Raw genomic sequence first — 21,361 nt, forward strand, 5'->3', positions numbered from 1 at the left:
ACCTTATCGATGTATATTGGATAATCACTTGAAACCAGATTCTGACATCTTTCTCGATTTCCAATAATCTTTCTGAATTCAAAGAGTCTATTATGGGAAGGGGGGGAAAAAGAAAAAACTTCAGTATTCCCATTATATTGAGACTGATGAAAAGTAATTAAAAATTAGCAAGCCCAGTTCATAAACTATGTTAAAATTTAATTTTAATAATTAAAGAAAAAATTAGGCTTTGGTTTTTTTCAAGCTTGACATTTTGTCTCAGAAAAAACATGAGAAATATCATTGCTCCAAAAGTAATTAACATATTCAAGACTCAAAATTAAAGGCACAAATCCCTAAAATTATTTTTCACAAGTTCAAATACTTCCATGAGCTACACTATACCACAGTTTTACAGTCATTACAAATTCAAGTTACCCAAGAAAGTTTAGTCCCTGAAATCTGTAATGGATAAAAAATCACCAAAGTTAAAAATCTATGTCTGAGAGCTCTTTATTTTTAAGTCTGAATTACTTTTAAAATAGTTCAATTTATGATTATATGGGTTAAAACTTAAGAGCAATAATTAGATAAAAGAGAAAAGGAAATAATTTCTTTCTTATATAGTAGTTAATGCTTAATTTACCAATCACTTTATGTTTATAGTAAAGGACTTTGTAACTGAAATGAAGTTTCAAATGTTTACTAAAACAACAAATTTAGAAGAGGCATTCAGGGAAAATGCTTACCTTTTGAGATCCTCTGGCCTTCCCCATCCTCTGATAAAAAGTTTTGTAAGGAGAAGTCTCCGATATAGAATATCTAACTTGCTCACACCCATTAGTAGCAAACAAACATCTATAAAACAAAAATTTAAATGACTTTAAAACATTTTATTTTACTCGGCAGGTCAACTTTCTAACCACCTCTACAAATATCAGGTAAAAATTAAACATTGACCTACTCTCTTGGCAACTTTTAAATACACAACACAGTATTGTTAACTATAGTTACCATGCTGTACATTATATCCCCACGACTTATTTATCTTAGAGATCTTAAAAGTACTCATTACAAGAAAAGAAACTGTAACTATGTGAAGTGATGGATGTTAACTAAACTTATTGTGGTAAACACATCACAGTATATACATATATCAGGTCATTATGTGGTATACTTTAAAATAATACAACATTATCAATTATATCTCAATAAAACTGGGGGAAAATTTTAAAATGAGATTAAACTAGATCTTTGAATGTATCCTCTTGGAAATAAGATACAAGATACAGGAAAAAGAACTCGGATGAAAGTAGAGAAGAAGTAGAGCCCTGAGCTACAGTAAACTCTGAATTCCTCTAGGGCAGGACCTTCCCATCCTCAGTACAGTGACTGACAGTAAATATTCAATATTTGTTGAATAGGAGTGGCTAATACCTATGTAGTACTATTTTATCTGCCAGGCACCATTTAAAAACTACACACACACATACACACACACACACACACACACACACGTACGTTCTTGCTTAAACCTCCCAACAATCTTATGAAGATATAGTACCCCAAGACAAGGAAACTGAGGTACAGAGAGGATATGATTTACTTAAGGTCACACAACAAGTGGGGGGCAGACCTAAGACTGAACCTCAGGCACATGGCTGAAGATCTGCTATACTACACTGCCTGTCTTCTACTCTATAGTGCATGAAAAGTAGTAATTAATCAGTGCTACTACTTATGTACCACTTAACTACCTTTCCCAAACATTTCTAACGTTTTAAAAAAAATATCTGCCTCTGTCTTTTCAAACTGAATGGTGTAGTTTTGATTTCCAGGCAAAACCTGATTCAGGTTCAGGGTTTATTCTACTTAGAAAAATGGAAAATGGAAATTTGCAGCTCCATCAGTGAGCTTTAATAAGGGCTTATCTATTACTTTGAATGCTTTTTGGGGAACCACCATTTATGTCATATTTTTACTCTTTGATTTGTAACAAACTACAACTTTAACTTAATGCTCTTCTTTGTTTGCATAAGTGTACGATCTAATCCACCATCAATCGGACTGGCACTTTATTATTTTTATGACTGGACCAGCAAAACCAAATCATTCATACTGCCTCTTACGATTCTCAGGACCAAGAATAAACATTTACTAGATAATATACTTGTCAGGCCAGCGGTCCTCAACCTTTTTGGCACCAGCGACCGGGTTCGTGGAAGAGAGTTTCTCCACACACGGACAGCGGGAGAAATGGTTCAGGTGGTACTGTGAGCGATGGGGAGCGGCAGATGAAGCTTTGCTCGCTGGCTCGCCGCTCACCTCCTGCTGTGCGGCCTGGTTCCTAACAGGCTTCAGACCAGTACCGGTTCGCAGCCCAGGGGTTGGGGACCCCTGTGTTAGGCAATACAATCAGTAGCCAGAGTATAGTATCTAGTATTTTTTAAAACTGCCCACCTCTCTTTTTCCCCAATTTCCACGTGTTATTCATTTTTTATTCTTGATTAAATTTGCTTTTTGCATAATAATGCTAGGAAAAAACCCATAATGCATATCCAGCTCTGTTTATTACACTATTCATATCTACTACTATAAATAAACAAACTGGTATTCTGATTACTAGATTCCTATGAATTATCATTAATCAGTTCACCATAGCTCAGCCATTATTGGATGGCCTAAATGTAGGTTTCTGAATTTTTAAGAATGAGTATTACTTTTTTCATTCATGCAACAGTATTTATTAAGTGCTTACTATATGCCAAGAATTATTTTAGGTCCTGTGCTACAAGATGATCAAGGCACGTTCTTCCTCTCATGGATCTTATACTTCAGGGAAAGAAAACAAATTATTTTTAGGAAAAAAAGTAAGTAAGACTAGATGATGACAACATTATTATCATAATATAACAAGACAACATGATAAAGACCAGAGGGCTCCTTTGATGGTCAAAAAAAGCCTCACTTAACCAAAGAGGTAACATTTAAACCAAGACCTACATGACAAAAAAGAGCTGCCAAATCTTTAAACTGCAAATCTCATTAAAATCATATAAGTTCTGAAGTCTATTCATGTACTATGTTCCAACGAAATTTGTTAAAAACTATCTAGTTAGTGAATAAAGCACAGGAACAGATAATTTATACAAGAAGAAAGGCAAGTGACAGTGATCACATATTCTCTTCTTCATTTTCTAGTTAAAAAATGTTCACTGTATGGGCTTCCCTGGTGGTGCAGTGGTTGAGTCCGCCTGCCGATGTAGGGGACACAGGTTCGTGCCCCGGTCCGGGAAGATCCCACATGCCACAGAGCGGCTGGGCCCGTGAGCCATGGCCGCTGAGTCTGAGCGTCCGGAGCCTGTGCTCCGCAACGGGAGAGGCCACAACAGTGAGAGGCCCGCATACCGCAGGAAAAAAAAAAATACAGAGTAAAGCTAAAAAGTCTCTCTTCATTTCTGCTAAGCTTCCTCTCTTTCCAAAAGGTAACTGCTGTTAATGCTGTACTCTTGTGACCCCTTGTTCTATCCATTTATATACATACACATATTTTAGGGATTTTGGTGTGTGTGGTTTTTTTTTAGCGATTTTATTTTTTAAAAGATTTATTTATTATTTATTTAATTTATTTTTGGCTGTGTTGGCTCTTATTTGCGGCACGCGGGATCTTTGTTGAAGCGTGCAGGGTCTTCATTGTGGTGTGCGGGTTTCTCTCCAGTTGCAGCATGCGGGTTTGGGGTTTTCTCTTCTCTAGTTGTGGCGCGCAGGTTCCAGGGCACGTGGGTTCTGTAGTTTGCAGCATGCAAGCTCTAGTTGAGGCGCGCGAGCTCAGTAGTTGTGGCACCTGGGCTTAGTTGCCCTGAGGCATGTGGGATCTTAGTTCCCTGACCAGGGATCGAACCCACGCCCCCTGCATTGCAAGGCGGATTCTTTACCACTGGACCACCAGGGAAGTCCTGGTGTGTTTCTTTAAACACAGAAGAGATCAACTACAGTATTTGTATTTTTTGACATTTCTTCCTCACCCTGATTATTTATAAATATCTGCAAAGCTCTTTCAATTTCAGGATATACAGGCCTACCTCATTTTTTCTATTAATGGGTGAGTTTAACCTATTTATATTTTTTGTTATTATGATAATTTTTCTATTTTTTTTGTTTTATTGACTTCAGTTTTTTTAATCATTCATATTTGTTTTACATTTGAGTGTATGTATATTTGAAAATGATACATTTAAGATGCAATATATCATAACAGCTAAAAGCATATACTCTAGAGGCAAACTCCCTTGGTTGAATCCTTTACTATGTGACTTTGAGCAAGTCACTTATCCTTTCTGTAATCCATCTGTAAAACAGGGATAATGACAGTACTTACCTCAGATTGGTATGAGAAATAAATGAGTTACTATACTTGAAGCACTTAAACAGCACTCTGCAAATTTAAGTGCTATACTTACTAATAATAGCAACATTATTATTGATTATCCTTATAACTCTATTTAATACTCAAACCTGTATTTCCATGTTCTATATAATATTTATTAACTCCTGGTGATAACTAATGAGATATATTTGATCCCTTCTCCCCACCACCCAATTTTAGTTGATATTTTTTTACTGCTTATCTTTATAACTTTAAGTATACTAATATCTCTAATCCTTAAATGATAGCTCTATAACTGATTGTGAAAGCTGAGGAAATCTGTGTACTTTTTTTTTTTAAGAAGAAAAATTTTATTTCAAACAGGTTCAGTGGTATGTGTGCTACAGCAAAGGCTGATTGTAGCAGTTTCCTTTCAAACCTGCACTGATGTATAAATTAGACATTATTTGGGAATGATTAATTTCTGGTAAAATGCAGATTCAATCTAACATTACACCAATTTTTACATTTATTGTAGACCCTATTTTAGTACTAGAGGTTAAATTTTCATCACCAAAAAATGAGAATATCCTTACAGCTACTCCTAAGGTAATGAGCTATGAAATTAATTTCTCACTATTGCTTTGAAAATATACCCCTAGGTTGTTAAGAGAAATTCCGACTTCATCCAAATCTGTTATTTAATTCTTCAGTCATCATCTACTGTTGGCTTGATTGTCACTCCTCTTCTTATTTGACCCCAACCAATTAAACGCCAGTGTTTCTTAACTCTTCGGCTAAGGGCAATTTTTTCTCCTGCTTCTGTGCACACAGGATTAGTCAAAACGATTTTGCCCAAATCAGCGTTGACTGCACTAACTCTTCCTTCTGTCGACAGGGATCCTATGTTCACCATAAGTACTTCATTCTTAGACAGCTTTTGCACTTTTGCTGCTTTCTTGTCTCCTTCAGTGAGTACACCTAGAAGCCGTCTAAGCAGGAAATAGGAAATTTCCAATTCTGTGAAGACCTCAGGTAAAGCTCCAACTGCACCAAGTACCTGCCCCACCATTCCGTCAGCCTGGCACAAAGCGTGATCAATATTTTTTTTTTTTTTTTTTTGCGGTACGCGGGCCCCTCACTGCTGTGGCCTCTCCCGCCGCGGAGCACAGGCTCCGGACGCGCTGGGCTCACGGGCCCAGCCGCTCCGCGGCATGTGGGATCCTCCCGGACCGGGGCACGAACCCATGTCCGCTGCATTGGCAGGCGGACTCTCAACCACTGCGCCACCAGGGAAGCCCTACTTAGTTCTTCTGAGTTGTTCTAGCAAATTATTGATCCAAGGGGGTTACTGGAAGCCCCAAATCTGTAGCCAAGTCAGTCAAAAGTCTGGCTGGCATCAGAAGCAATGGCATCTGGAGAACTGAACCTTTAACTGATGGGATCTGCACTGACTCCTGTAGTGTTAATCTATGGGTGATTAATATCACCCATAGATTAACTCAATAGAGTTCAATTGAGTATACCCAGCTGTGGTAGAAATGGAACAGTTTATTCTTTACCCAAATAGCAAAATTCTGAATTAGTGTTCTGTATTTCAAATAAGAGACCAACTCTTTTTATATATTAAGATATGCAACTCTATTCAGGGGGGTTCTAGAGCATAAGGAAAAAATTCCGAGTGATGAATGATGATTTTAATTTTTTACTCTTTGTGAAACTGTGCAACTCAGATTGGGACTTGAACCCATGGGCCAGGGCTTGAACCCAGCCAAAACCCAGACTGGGACTCGAACCCACAGTCTTTTAACTGAGATCACACATCTGGTCTCAGGACTTAATGAAGCTCAGGTTCTTGATGTCTCATTGCAGAAAGAATTCAGGGAGAGACAAAGTGAAAGGTAAAAAGTGGATTTATTTAGAGAGAAACACAATCCACAGTGTGGGCCATCTCAGAAGGTGAGAAAGGCACCAGGGTATGGGGTTGTCAGTTTTTATAAGGGTAAGTAATTCCATAGGCTAGTGAGTGGGAGGAGTATTCCAGCTATTTTGGGGAAGGGGTGGGGATTTCCAGAAAGTGGGCCACTACCTACTTTTTGACCTTTATGGTCGGCCTTGGAACTGTCATGGTGCCTGTGGGTGTGTCATTTAGCTTGCTGATGTGTTAAAATGAGCGTATCCTGAGGCTTAAGGTCTAGTGGAAGTTGACTAGTCTGCCATCTTGGACCTATTTGGTTCTAATCAGTTTATGTCATGTCCTCAGGCTCTGTCATTCTTTTAAAGGTTGTGCCCTGCCCCCTTCCCTCCTGTTTCACTTGGGTCTTTCTGGAATTGTTCAAAAAATAGCACTGATACATTTTCATGTACATTTATTAAACTGCAGGAGAACAACGGCATGTCATTACAACACAGGACTTCATTATCTTTTGCAAGTATTATAGACTACTTATTTTCTCTACAGTGGTAGGAAAAGAATGGGGGGCCAATATCTTCCCTTGTAACATCCACGGCTTCAAAAGCAATATGCATATTCCATGTTAGTGTAAAAAACAACAAAATTCTAACACTCATGTTTTACAGTAAGAAGAAAAGTACTAAACTATTCATGAGACAACCCATTTTTCTACACAGTATTCTTCTGGGGTGGTAATAGATAAACAAGCTAAGACAAACATGCAAAAGTACAAAGTTGCCAGAGAACAGGAAAAGACCTGAGAAAAATGAACTCTTCAAGTATTTTGTAAAGTTCTATATTTATTAGGTGCCTAAATTGTTTAGGCATTTCTAATTTTCAACCCTATACTAGGAAAGATGCTGAATCACTTTAATTTCATGTAATATAGGCCATAAGAGTCAGCACTCCAAATCTAGAGCCAGCATTTTCCTTGCTACATTTACCTGACAGTAAACAACTGACCAATCATGAACAGAAAGCAAATCAAACACACACATAGCTTATGATAATCTTCATTCTGGGAGTCTGGGGTTACACAGATCTTCTTAAATCCCATTTCAGCCCCAAGAATGATATATAATACCAGGTTTTCTGGGATGCTCTAAACATGTAGGTCCTTCTAGGCAGGGCTAACTGCTATCCAGTGCCACCATGAACAGATTATAATCCAAGCCCAGGGTAAAGATAACTCCAATATACCAAGAGGGGGCCCCATCTGGAGCCACATCAGATACTTTTTAAAGTCCCCACATTAAGCTGAACTGACACCAGTGAGCTTCTGCAGAAACAGGACCCACTTTTGCAGTGTGTATCAAGCCAAACTGACACAATTGTCATCTATACTTTTATATAGACAATGCAAAAAAGAAAAACAAAGTGAAACAAATATAGAAGTTCTAGTACAGTGCCAAGGAATGAAAAGTCTTTTTGGAAATGAGCTCTATTGCTAAAATGACACTCAATGTCTATTTATGCCATCTAGTACTTTTATTGCCTATCACTCAAGTACTTAAGCATTTAAGTGCAACACTAATTGTTTCTGGACTTTTATCCTCACATAGTTGATACATATCTCAAAGGCATATATGAAATAAAAAAAATACCACCATGTACAAGAGCTTTACTCCACAAAAATGCAGACCTAATTTTTATCTTATAACTTCACTTTTAAATCACTTATTTTCAATGCAAGTTTAAGTAGCAACTTACATTAGGGTTTAGATACACCGATATCCACTATTAAAATCTATTACCCTACCTCAACAAATTTAATTCCTTTCCATCTTAATTTGGAGAAGAATAAGAAAACAGGAACTTTGTTTATTTGTTTGGAGAGGTATCTATTCTAGCTGTCTATCTATCTATTCTATTCTAAGCAGTCATCTAAGGAAATACCACAGGTGGACTGTTTCATATGCTTATGTGAAACATTTAGCAAATAATTGAATCTCTTTTCAAATTTAGTTCTTCTTTTCCATGGGCTTTAAAAGAAATAATTAGGTTTTTAAACAAAATTTTTTAATGTTTACTGTGGATGTTGTATGTTTCTAAGAAATAATTTGTTCCTTTTTTTTTTATTGGTACAATACACAGAGCTTATTTAGATTTCACCAGTTGTACATGCATTCATCCCATGTACTTCTGCCATCTGAAGTCATCACTTGGAGGCAGCAATGGAAAGTAGCAGTGTCAGAAGACCTGGGTTCTTCACGAGCAGTGTGAAGGTGGATTGAATAAGCCACATTAAACTATAAAGGGGGAATAATAGCTGGCCTAATACATAATAGCAAATTATTTCATTTATATAAAAATTGATTACTTGTTTTGAAATATTTTAAGAGATATGGGAAAAGAATGTTGACATTCTTTTCATAGGAAGGCTGGTGGTGAAAAGCACAGGCTTTACAGTCAGGAGTCCTGTGTTTCTTGGATTCTAGCTCTGTTGCTAATTGGAGGTGTGACCCTAGGCAAATTACTTAATCTCCATACTTTCAATTTCCTTGTATGCTTGAGACAATCCCACCTCAGAGGATTGTTGTAGGGATGAAATGAGGTAATTCAATAAGTGTTCATTCAACATATATTTATTTAGTAACCATTCTGCTTGGTGCAATATTGGTTAAAAGTTCCTTTACCAAATATACATATATATATATGCCATACTCTGTGCTAGACTCCAGAGATTAAAAAGAAGCTGAAGATACAGTAAAGCAACATTATGACAAAAAAATACTAATTTTACCCATGTACCTTCTTGGAAACAATCACAGGAATCTGATATGCTTTTGTGAGCTGTTACAAACAAACTTGCAAGACTGAATCCAAGTATACAATGTCAGGTCTGGATTCAGAAGATAATTCTGAACTAGTAGAAAACACATTTCAAGTTTAGCTGTTCACCAGTGGAATGTGTCAAACAGGATACACACAAGGTCACAAACAAGACAAAGATCAGAGTGATGTCATATACTGTACAACACATAACCAGTATAGTGCCTGGCATAGGATAAGTGCTCCTAAATATTGATCGAAAACAACTGAATTTGAGTCTCAACTGATACTTTCACACTGAGTGATTCTGGGTAAGTTATTAACTTTTCTAAGCCTTAGTTCTCTGTAAAATAGAAACGTGTCTGCTTTACCTGTCATAGGACAGTTGTGATCAAATGAAATCACATAAGAATGTATCTAGTGCTAATAAAACAGTAATTGTGACACACATGACTACTGCTACCAATTAGCTTACAAGCCTGCTTGTAGGGGTAAGACGTTAATATGTAAGCACCAGGAAAGGAGGAGCACCAAGATCTACTGAAAACAAACAAAAACAACCCAGAACATATTTTCTAAAAATGTCATTTTCCTTGTGATGAAAAGATCTGGTCATTGTCAAACTGGTGCTGTGGCTTTTCTAACCCCCAGGTTACAGCAGCAGGCTCTGCTGAGTGGCATATTGCACGGCGGAAGCTCTCAGTCCACGCAGGCGGCGGTGGGTTCGAATTTGAGGATCATCTTCATCCCAGGTCCTAATAAGGCACTACGGGTAAGGTGCCTTTGTAGTTAGCCGAGCAAGAAAACCACAGCGCGTAGCCACCTCCACCTTCCACAGGGAGAAGGGACAGCCCGCCTGCCCACCTCACTCGGCCCGGGACCCCCGCATCTCCCGCCAAGCCTTGCGCTCTCAGTCCTGCCTACTGGCACGTAGGCAAGCGCGGCAAGAGGCTTGGGAAGCGCGGCTGAGACCGTCTACTTACTCAATGGCCGCTTGGTGGGCGCCTGCTGTCCAGCTGGCCGAGACTCCGAACACCGCGGCTCTCTAGCCTCTCGGGACTCGCCTCCTTTCTGATCCCCAACCGCAGCTACAGCAGCCTCTCCAGGAACTGAGAAGCGACGGCGAGCTGACAGGAAAGCTGGGGAGGAGGACGAACCCTGGGCGGGGTGGCTGTTTGGACACGCCCCCGAACCCTCCCCGGCTCTTCCGCGCCTTGTTCCTGGAGGCGGAGAGGCGCGTACCCTGGAGGAGGATAAGGACTTAGGGCCCCGCCCTTAACACTCATCATCCTCTCGGCACCGCCCCTCCTCCCGCGGGCCCCCGCCTCTGACCTGGGGTGCTCCGCCCACTCTGGTCTCTGGGTGCGCGCGCGCGCTTGCTGGCCAGTTTTGACAGCTTCAGGCCGCCTGGAATGGGAGGGAGCAGGAGGTATCGCGAGAGTTGGCCCCAAGCCTTGTGGGAGCAGTAATTATGGCGAGCTTGGGGGTAGAGGCTGAGCAGGAGCCGCTCTTAGGCCACAGCAAACCCGGAAGCAGGTGAGCGGATGTTGGGGGAAGGCCTTCTGACCCTCCTGCGCTATTGGCACTGGTCCCTTTCCCTGCATCAGGCTTTGTGGGCCGAATGAGGGGTGTCAGGGTGGCGGGAGCCGGCGGCAGGTTGCGCGAGACTTGGAGATGCGCTTTCACTTCCGCGGGGCGCCTTGAGCCGGCGGGTTCTGTTGAAAGTGTTGAAGAAACGCAAACTGCCTCTTGTACCTTTGCACCAACACTGATGCAGCAACCAAGCCTCTGCATTTGGCCCTTTACAGAACTGATTATACGTTTCACACAGTTTTATTCGAGACTTGAAGATACCGGTCTCAGTATTCACTTAACTAATTGCCTGATAACTTCTTGATACTTTTTTGCATGTAAACCTAAGATGAACTCCCCTTTGTCCTATGTCAAATGTATAAATAAAGACTAATTTTTAAGCATTTAAGTGATTTAGTGTATTTTGACCCTTATTATTCTGGTTATTTTGACCCTGGAGTTGTTAGAGTTTGTTTCTTACTCTGCAGTTATGTATTTAAACCTTTAGGAAAACGAAGTTAAGTATTATTTTAAACATATATAATTATTACAGTAAGTTAACTAAATTCACAGGTAAACTTCAGCTGTCTGTGACAGCTGTATATATGTGGAGATACGTCAGTCCCAACATCCCAATTCATCCCACTGCCTCCCCAACCATAAGTTTGTTCTCTACATCTGAGACTCTATTTCTGCTTTGCAAATAGGTTCATCTCTACCATTTTTCTAGATTCCACATATAAGTGATATCATGATATTTGTTTTTCTCTTTCCGACTTACTTCACTCTGTATGACAATGTCTAGATCTGTCCACGTCTCTGCAAGTGGTACTGTTTCCTTCTTTTTATGGCTGAGTAATATTCCATTGTATATATGTTCCACGTCTTCTTTATCCATTTCTCTGTTGATGGACATTGAGGTTGCTTCCATGTCCTGGCTGTTGTAAATAGTGCTGCAGTGAACATCAGGGTGCATGCATCATTTCGAATTATGGTTTTCTCTGGATGTATGCCTAGGAGTGGGATTGCTGGATCATGTAGTAGCTCTATTTTTAGTTTTTTAAGGAACCTCCATACTGTTCTCCATAGTGGCTGTACCAATTTACATTCCCACCAGCATTTATCGTTTGTAGAATTTTTGTTGATGGCCATTCTGACCAGTGTGAGGTGATACCTCATTGTAGTTTCTCTAATAGCTAATGATGTTGACCATCTTTTCATGTATTTGTTGGCCATCTGTATGCTCTCTTTGGAGAAATGTCTGTTTAGGTCTTCTGCCCAGGTTTTGATTGGGTTGTTTGTGGGTTTTTTTGATATTGAGCTGCATGTGCAGTTGGTATATTTTGGAGATTATTCCCTTGTCAGATGCTTCGTTTGCAAATATTTTCTCCCATTCTGAGGGCTGTCTTTTCATTTTGTTTATGGTTTCTTTTGTTGTGCAAAAGCTTTTAAGTTTAATTAGGTCTCATTTGTTTATTTTTGTTTTTATTTTCATTACTCTAGGAGATGGTAGAAAAAGATCTTGCTGTGATTTACGTCAGAGAGTATTCTGCCTATATTTTCCTCTAAGAGTTTTATACAGTAGTATCCAACCTTACATTTAGGTCCTTAATCCTTTGAGTTTATTTCTGTGTATGAGCACCAAACCTTTTTTAAAAATCACTTTGTTTGAAACCCTTTGGAAAATGTATTTGTCAGGTCCCTGATTTACTAAATGGAATATATGGAATGTAATTTTGTTTACATTTTATCTTGAGATCATTAAAATTAATGTCACTGCTGAAATATATTGTGATAAATCCTCCGGGCCTAATAAGGCATTTGGGACTATGTGCTGCTATACTGATTTGTTCTACAGTGCTATACTTTTCACATCTATTTTTCATTTTTCAGCCTATTCTGTTTCTGGCAGACTATCCTCATCATGTTTTTGTTATCTGTTGGCAACCTCTGTTTTTGTTGCTGTCTGCAAACTTCTCCCAACTTTTCTTTGGGACTTCTAGTTTGCTGTGGCTTTGAAAATCATGTATCTAAGCTTAATAGAATTGTAGGGAGTTAGAACATGGAAGCTCTGACCGAAAGCTAAAGGTCTCTCGTATCAATCAAGTGCATGAGCTTGAGTACATGGACTTTGTGATTTTTGGATTTCTCAGCATTGTTTTTGCTTCCTCCTAATTCTTGGTTGTTTTCCAGATAGATTTCAGGATCCTTGAGTTATGGTTAGATGTATTCTTATGGTACATTCTGTCACTTTGTCCAAATAAACCTACTTTAAAAGGGGATTTTTTTTCTTTCTCTTTTGTTCAAGTAATTGATGCTCATTAGGGTCCATTTAAATTCAGATGTTCTGCCTATCTGAATTTAATTTCTAGATTTAGCATTTTTAAAATAAAAAGGGAGTATTTTGAGAATAATTCAATAAGTGTACTGTCTTTAAAAACGTAGATTCCCTAGTAAAGGGAACATATGTAAAACTAACTGGCAAGCCCTGTTCACTTTGAGTAAATTGCAAAAAGATGAGCCTAGTTCACCACCAACCTCAGCCTTTCATCAAGTCCTCAGGAATCCCCACAGACCTTATCCATAGAATTTAAGAGACCAGGGTTGGCAGACTTTTCCTGTAAAGGCCCATATGGTAAATATTTTAGGCTTTGCAGGCCAGGAGGCAAAATCAAAGTTATTATATAGGTACTTAGATAACAAGAAAGAAAATAAATTTCCACAAAATTTTGTAGTAATGAAATTTAAAATGTAATAATAAATGAGTACAATTTTTTGTAATACAAGTCTAATAATGAATGTTATTGTTCATCGTCAATGTTATTGTCAAAGTTAATGTTTTCTGTCATGAAATTGATCACAAATATTCAACTGTAAAAACCATTCTTAGCTCATGGGCTACACAAAAACATGTGGTAGGCCAGATTTGGCCTATTAGACTGTAGTTTGCTGATCCCTCTCTTAGAATATCCTAAAGTATTATAGGTGCTTAAAATTTTTCTTTGCAACGTTAGCCTAGTCTCTGTAAAACAAATATTACTAGAACTTATGGTTGTATACAAGATACTTTTATAGAGCATTCTCAATTTATTTCTGTCTTTTAATTTCTATAACTTTTATACCATTACACTATTTTGTCAGTGACCACACACTGCTTTCTCTTATCCTCTTTCAGTAAGGTTCTTTTTTGCTGTTCAGTAGTTCACAGATGCTCTCTCTGGTAAAAGTACAATTTTATTTTTCCCCTCAGTAAATCCATGTGTATTCCTCATAGTTTTTGAGTCGCAGCTTTGATAAACATGCTATCATTTTTTTAAAAATTATTATTTATTTATTTTATTTTTGGCTGTGTTGGGTCTTCGTTTCTGTGCGAGGGCTTTCTCTAGTTGTGGCAAGCGGGGGCCACTCTTCATCGCGGTGCGCGGGCCTCTCACTATCACGGCCTCTCTTGTTGCGGAGCACACGCTCCAGACGCGCAGGCTCAGTAGTTGTGGCTCACGGGCCTAGTTGCTCCGCGGCATGTGGGATCTTCCCAGACCAGGGCTTGAACCCGTGTCCCCTGCATTAGCAGGCAGATTCTCAACCACTGCGCCACCAGGGAAGCCCCATGCTATCATTTGAGGTATAGTTTGTAATGAAAATTTTGGACAGGACAAAACCCTTTAGCATTGCAACTTTACTTGAAGGAGAATCTCAAATGGAGAACTAATACCAGAATACAGCAATGACAATAGAAAGGAATCAAAATGTTAAACAAATCACGTTGGAATGTAATAAAAATGGTAACTTGATTGAAGGACAGTTATATTCTCCTATGTTCCTACTATCTCCAACAAGGAAGAAATATACATTTCTTCACCAAAGTTATACTTTTTTTTTTAATTTTAATTTTTTTTTGGCTGCGTTGGATCTTCATTGCTGTGCATGGGCTTTCTCTAGTTGTGGAGAGCGTGGGCTACTCTTCATTGCAGTGTGCAGGCTTCTTATTGCAGTGGCTTCTCTTGTTGCAGAGCATGGGCTCTAGGCACGCGGGCTTCAGTAGTTGCAGCATGCAGGCTCAGTAGTTGTGGCGCACGGGCTTAGTTGCTCCACGGCATGTGGGATCTTCCCGGGCCAGGGATCGAACCTGTGTCCCCTTCATTGGCAGGCGGAGTCTTAACCACTGCACCACCAGGGAAGCCTCCACAGGTTCTATCCCTGGCCTGGGAAGATCCCACATGCCGTGGAGCAACTAAGCCTGTGTGCCACAACTACTGAGCCTGAGTTCTAGAGCCCGCAAGCCACAACTACTGAGCCCATGTGCCACAACTACTGAAGCCTGTGTGCCTAGAGCCCGTGCTCCGCAACAAGAGAAGCCACGACAATGAGAAGCCTGTGCACTGCAACAAAGAGTAACCCCCCCCCACTGCAACTAGAGAAAGCCCGCACACAGCAACAAAGACCCAACACAGCCAAAAATAAATAAATACATAAATAGATAAATACATTTATTTTAAAAAAGAAGGAAAAGTAAAATTTTTATTTTGAAACATTTTAAACCCGTAGAAAAATTGAAAAAACAGTGCAATAAATACCTGATTACCCTGTCATTGTTAGCCTTCTCCACACTGCTCAAATCTTTCTACACACACACACACATACACACACACAACCACCCCTCTTTTGCCAGACTACCCAAAAGTAGGTTGCAGACATTATGGCACTTTATCCTAAACATTTTAGTCGGCAGCCTCCATCTCCCCAAAACATAGACATTCTTTTACACAGCTATGTCACTGTTACCAGAGCTAGAAATACACTACTAATTCAAAATATCATGTACTATACAGCCTATAGTCATATTTTTCCAGTTTTTCCAAAAATGTACTCTACAGCTATTCTTTTTTAAAAGGATCTGATTAATGTTCAAGCATTGATCCTTATGTCTTTTTAGACTCCTCCAACCTAAAACTATCCCCTGACCTTCTCTTTTGTTCTTACTAACATTGAATCCTCTGGTAAGTCTAGATTAGTTTTCTGTTTTCTTTGGAACATCTCACGTTCTGAATTTGTGGACCATTTCTGGGTAGATCCTGGTCAAACATTTCTGGCAAGAAAATCCCATGGCTTATGTTGAAAAGTACAGTAGTACAGTACAACAGGTGGCATACAGGGACTGGCATCGAGTGAACAGACCAGAAGAGTTAATGACTGGAGGAGGGAGAGGAGGTGGGAGATGGCAGAGCTGAAGGATCATTAGCAATAGGAGACAGAGGGCAAGCTGCAGTTTCACTCATGCGTGACGTTGGTGGCACAGGTTCTGGTTCCTTGCTGGATTCAATTCTATCTACCCCCTAGAAAAAAACGATCCAATGATGTTCGGATAGTAGCTCTTTTTTTCTCGTCATGGATGACACGGTAGCACTGGATTGCATTCTGAACGGCTGCTGCAACCTTCATGTAATGTTCTATGTTCAGGTCCTGTGCCTCACAAGCTAACAGTGCTGCCTCAAATAAAGAGAATCCCCTTGCCATTTCCTGCTACGTGAGTCTCTTCGGTTCTTCAGTTACTTCTCCTTCCTCTTGTCTCTCTTAGTCCTTTCTCTGGGTCTCCAGTTTCATCAGGTCTTCATTAGTAAGCTCCTTGTGTTGCACAGCAAGGAGTTCGATGAAGTTGTCCTCTTGCAGATCTAGCTCCGGCTTCTCGCTGAGGGTCACTAAGTTGCTGAAGACCTCTTTGGACTCCTCATCCACCTTCTCAAATCCATGAAAATCATGAACAAACTGCAGGCAAAGCTTCTTCCAAACCCCATTGATGGTGGCGGCCGTAACCTCACGCCAAGCAGTCAATGTTTTTTGTGGCCTTGTAGATGTTATAGTCCTTCCAAAACTGTTGCAAGGTTGTTCCTGATTCATCAGTCACCTTTACTGCCTGACTAAAAGTGTAACGTGAATAATATTTCTTGAAAGTGGCTGTAACTCCCTGGTCCATAAGTTGGATGAGGGACACAGTACTTGGTGGCAGATGCGCTACTTTGGTGTTGGGATGAAAGTCGTTCATGAATGGGGGGTGGTCTGGAGCATTATCGAGCAGCAAAAGAATGTTCCAAGCAATATTTCTCTACCTCCGGGATAAAGTGGTGGAAAAACCAATCCTGGAAAATGGCCTGTGTAACCCAGGCTTTGGGGTTACTCTTCCACACAACAGGAAGAGAGCCCTTGGCTATATTTTTAAGGGCTCTTGGGTTCTCTGAATGATAAACTAAGAGAGGCTTCAGCTTCATATCGCCGGAAGCATTGCCACCAGACAACAGAGTTAGCTTATCCTTTGCTGCTCTATAGCCTGCCATTGACTTTTCCTCCTTACTGATGTAACTTTGGTCTGGCATCCTCTTCCAGTACAGTCTTGTCTCATCCACATTAAAAACCTGCTTGGGTGAGTACGTGCCTTCATCAATAATTTCTCAAAGCATTTCAGGAAATTCCCAGGCAGCTACCGTATCTGCACTCGCTGCCTCGCCACTTACTTTTACGTTGTGAAGGTTGGCTGTAGCATTGAACTGATGAAACCAGCCATGGCTGGCATTAAAAGATGCGCCCTTTGATTCTTCACCGTATTTCTCCTTCAAGTCTTCATAAAGTCTTTTGGCTTCCACTTGAATCAGCATTAATATGAGTGGGACACAACACTGATACTGATCCTGCATCTACACCCTGAGAACTTTCTCCATCTCCATCATTTTTCCACACTTCTTTGATATTATTGTCGACATCATTGGCACATCAGACTTCATGTATTCCATGATCTCGTCCATGTTCTTAGAATCGTGCTGATGGTTGAACGATTCATGTTATAAGAATGAGCGACATCAACCATCTTTTTGCCTCGCTCCACTCTCTCAATTATTTTCACTTCTGTTTCTGTCGTTATCACTTGGCACTTCTAAGCGGTACCAGACACATCACCGCTGCTTTTACGCTTGCTTCTGGACATCCTGGGCTTGAAATAAAGATACTGTTCTACTGTACTCTATACAGTACTGTACAGTAAAGTACACAAAAGCACAACCACTCTTAGAGGATGCACACATGTGACAATGTTTGCCAGACACGTGAACTAACTTATGTGATTGGACATGCGAACGCATATTCGCATCTTTGAAAGTTTGCAACTTGAAGGTTCGTGTGTAGGGGACTTCCTGTATCTGCATTATGTATTCCAAATTTCAATATATTGACTTGCAAATACGAGCATCTGGGGTTCTGCTATTTTTCAGGTATGAGACATTACAGTATTTTTGTGGAACAGCATATACAGTGTTAAGCACTTCAAATATATTATATCAGGAACTGATATATCTGGCACATAATAGATCTAATAAATGTTATTTCTCTTCATTCCCTCTCTAACATTCCCAGTCATGTCACATTTAAAAAAAACATAGTTTCTTTTTTGAAGACTAACAGTACTAAGTCTATTTTAGAAAATAATGTTGGAACATAAGATGGCATTTTGTCTGTTGTGCTTGTTTTAATTATTTGAAAACATATAATGCTTATATTAGGGTAAATTTGTTAACTCTTTTTGTGTGCATATGTGAAAATGTAATGGGTACACATGCTAATGTTATCACCTGACAGAGGTAGGCTACGTGATTAACATACTTGCCCTTAATCCAGGTCAAGGGTGATAATGAAAGGTCAGCCCAGTCTGGAGGGGCCTTGGTCTCTCTTTGGTCCACTAACAGAGCTTGTCCGGTAACCTGTGTTGGAGCAAAGGCAAATGTTTCAGGAGGTTCCAGGGCTATGAATGTCTTAGGTCATATCAAACCTTCCTGGTGTCACCTTTATATTAATTTTGCTGAAAGTACCCAACTAAAATAGCTTCCTACAGCAAACTTAATTTGCTGTCATCAAGTAGAGCATGTCATAATGATGAGAGTTATTATCGTTTAATAGTTACTAGTTGTATATCCCACCTGTAGGAGATCTAATGGTTGTAGCTAGTTTATTTTATTTATTTTGATATACTTTATTCATTTTGTCAGTTTAGCAAATTTAAACATGCTTGATTCATAAGTTTATAACATGCAAACAATAGCAAAATAATTGGTTCACAAAATGTTTTGCCTTTTTAAGCTGCCTCATGTCTCCCAACTTCCTATGCACAGTGATCCATAAATATAATCCATGGAAATTAAAAGATATAATACTTATTTATAGATGAATTAGTATAGTAAAAACCAATATTAGTAAACTATACCTCTGTCATATAATTTTCATGGCTTTAGGAGAGAGAAAATAAAATTATGCCACAGAAAGATTTGCATGTACTGAGATAACTTTATACTACATTTTTCTTCTTTATACCTAGAGAATGGGATATTATAGAAACTGAGGAGCATTATAAGAGCCGATGGAGATCAATTAGGATTCTGTATCTTACTATGTTTCTTAGCAGTGTAGGTAAGTATTAGAAATTATACATGATTTAAAAAATTTAGATAAAATATCATATTTTAATGTCATTTAATTAAAAATTATTTTTTTATTATGGTAAAAACCACATAACATAAAATGTACCATCTTAACCATTTCTAAGATCAGAGTTGTTAAATATCTCTACATGGTTGTATAACCAATCTCCAGAGCTTTTTTATCTTGCAAAATTGAAACTCTATACCCATTAAACAACAACTCATTTCCCCTTCCCTCAACCACCATTAACCATCATTTTGCTTTCTGTTTCTATGAACTTGGCTACTCTAGATAGTTCATATAAATGAAATCATACAGTATTTTTAATTTTGTGATTAATTTATTTCATTTAGCATAATGTCCTCAAGGTTCATCCATGTTGTAGCATGTGTCAGAATTTCCTTCCTTTTTAAGGCTGAATAATAGTCTGTTGTATAAATTGTAGGAGAGGGAAAACTTTTCCTTTACTTTCTTAGGTTTTATAGCTAAGAAAGTAAAGGAAAGGTTTTTAATTTGGGGCCTGCAAATTAAACTGACAAAAGGCAGATCAACAGGAGAAAAGCATAAAAATTTATTTGATGTTAATATTTTTATGTGAGATACGGGGCTTCATAGAAAAGTGAAAACCCCAAAGAAAGGGTTAGACTCAGGGACTTATATACTATTTTAACAAGGGTCTCTAATTGTGGAGAGGTGACTAGACAAAGAAAAGGGGTTAGCTTTCTAGGGATGGTAAATTGTGGGAAAGTGACTAGGAAATACATGGGGGAAACTAATGGAGGATGAGGGTTATTTGAGTAAGGTTTGTTTGTGCAGACTCATCTCAGCATTGATGCTCCATCTGCAGTGATAAGAATATTTTCTTCTTCCTGGTACTGGAAGAGCACATTTCTCAGGGGAAATTTATGCCCAGTTTTTAGGCAGAAAGGGGGAAGACAGAAAGCCCTTCTGTGTCTGCTGTTTGTTAGTTGCCTTCAGCTCAAAATAATCAATATGCCAAAGCAGCATATTTTGGGGTAGAATGTTCTGGTCCCCTTCAGTATACCACATTTTGTTTATCCATTTATCGGTTGATGAACATTTGGGTTGATTCCATATCTTGTTTCTTACAAATAGCTGCTGTGAACATGAGTGTGCAAATATCTCTTTAACATCCTGCTTTCAGTTCTTTTGGGTATATATCCAGAAGTGGAATTGCTATATCATATGATAATTCTATTTTTAACTTTTTGAGGAACTGCTATACTTTTTTCCATAGCTGCTGCTGCATTTTACATTCTAATCAACAGTCAGGGTTCAGATTTTTCCACATCCTCACCAACTCTTATTTTATGTTTATTTGACATTAGTCATTCTAATCGGGTAGTAGCTTATTGTGACTTTGGTTTGTATCCCCTTACTCACTTACTTACTCTCCTTACTCACGTTAGGCATCTTTTCACATGCATATTGACCATTTGTATATTTTCTTTGAAGAAATGTCTGTTCAAGTCCTTTGCCCATTTTTTAAATAAGGTTGTTTTTTGTTGTTGAGTTGTAGTTCTTTATATATTCTGAATATTAATCCCTGATCAGATATATGATTTGCAAATATTTTCAACCATTCCGTGACTCTTTTTTTCACTCTGCTGATTGTGCCCTTTTATTCACAGAAGTTTTACATTTTGATGTAGTTTAATGTATTTGCTTTTTACTTTTGTTGCCTGTGAACCTCATTTAACTTTTATATTGACACATACCAGTAGTAAAGTCCAAGAATATTAATCTGTATAGCTTGATTATTTTAACCTATTAACATTATTTCTGAAAATATATTTACTGAAAAAGTTAACCTTTATGAGGAAAAAAATTTTTAATATTAAGAACTGTAATTATGTTAAAAATGGTAAGGAATGAAAATATATAGGAATTCTCAATACTGTGATAGTTTATAAAGGAATGTTTTAGGGAATCAATTTTTTTTCCAATCGTGGACTCTAAGTCCATAGGCATTAATTTTACAAATGGTTTCTTTCCTGAGATGGATTTAGTGAAGGTCATTTGACTAAGTTGTTTTCCATATCCTTTCCATTTATCCCAGGTCACCCTCTTGTTCTCTCTCTCTTGCCAGTCTTCTTTATGATTCAACATTGAGTAAAAATAGACTTTAAGTAAAGCTAAAACTAAAGAAAAGTACAAAATAAAGGATATTTTCAACAGTTTTTTGGATTGTATATCTATTATTATGCTTTCCACAAATATCAGGAAAAAATGTTGATTCA

At 38.6% G+C, this 21,361-nt stretch overlaps 2 protein-coding genes across 9 annotated transcripts in view; one reads left to right on the forward strand and one right to left on the reverse strand.

The window, feature by feature from the left end:
• The window catches only part of ABHD18 (abhydrolase domain containing 18), a 33,817-nt gene extending 23,547 nt beyond the window's left edge, over positions 1–10,270 (reverse strand). Inside the window, exons 1-3 of one of the 3 annotated variants that reach the window (XR_016393196.1) lie at positions 10,055–10,270; positions 729–837; positions 3–87 (exon numbers count right to left, since the gene is read on the reverse strand). Coding sequence is in view for 2 of the 3 variants with exons in the window: in XM_089911521.1 (XP_089767647.1) it covers positions 3–87; positions 729–820 (177 nt within the window). In the remaining variant the exon portion in view is untranslated. The remainder of the gene's footprint in view (positions 1–2; positions 88–728; positions 838–10,054) is intronic. The other 2 variants (XM_089911521.1, XM_089911522.1) reach the window with 2 other exon arrangements.
• Positions 10,271–10,442: 172 nt separating this feature from the next.
• MFSD8 (major facilitator superfamily domain containing 8) overlaps positions 10,443–21,361 on the forward strand; it is a 45,468-nt gene continuing 34,549 nt past the window's right edge. For 2 of the 6 annotated variants that reach the window (XM_089911518.1, XM_022556923.2), the window contains exon 1: positions 19,028–19,088. Coding sequence is in view for 3 of the 6 variants with exons in the window: in XM_089911517.1 (XP_089767643.1) it covers positions 10,543–10,607; positions 18,997–19,088 (157 nt within the window). In the remaining 3 variants the exon portion in view is untranslated. Of the gene's footprint in view, positions 10,608–18,996; positions 19,089–21,361 lie in introns of those variants that run through there. The other 4 variants (XM_089911517.1, XM_022556922.3, XM_022556921.3 and 1 more) reach the window with 4 other exon arrangements.

This window comes from Delphinapterus leucas, chromosome 5, assembly GCF_059928025.1.
Source record: "Delphinapterus leucas isolate spDelLeu-1000000601 "Yukka" chromosome 5, BTC_Dleu_Yukka2, whole genome shotgun sequence".
Lineage (NCBI taxonomy): Eukaryota > Metazoa > Chordata > Mammalia > Artiodactyla > Monodontidae > Delphinapterus > Delphinapterus leucas.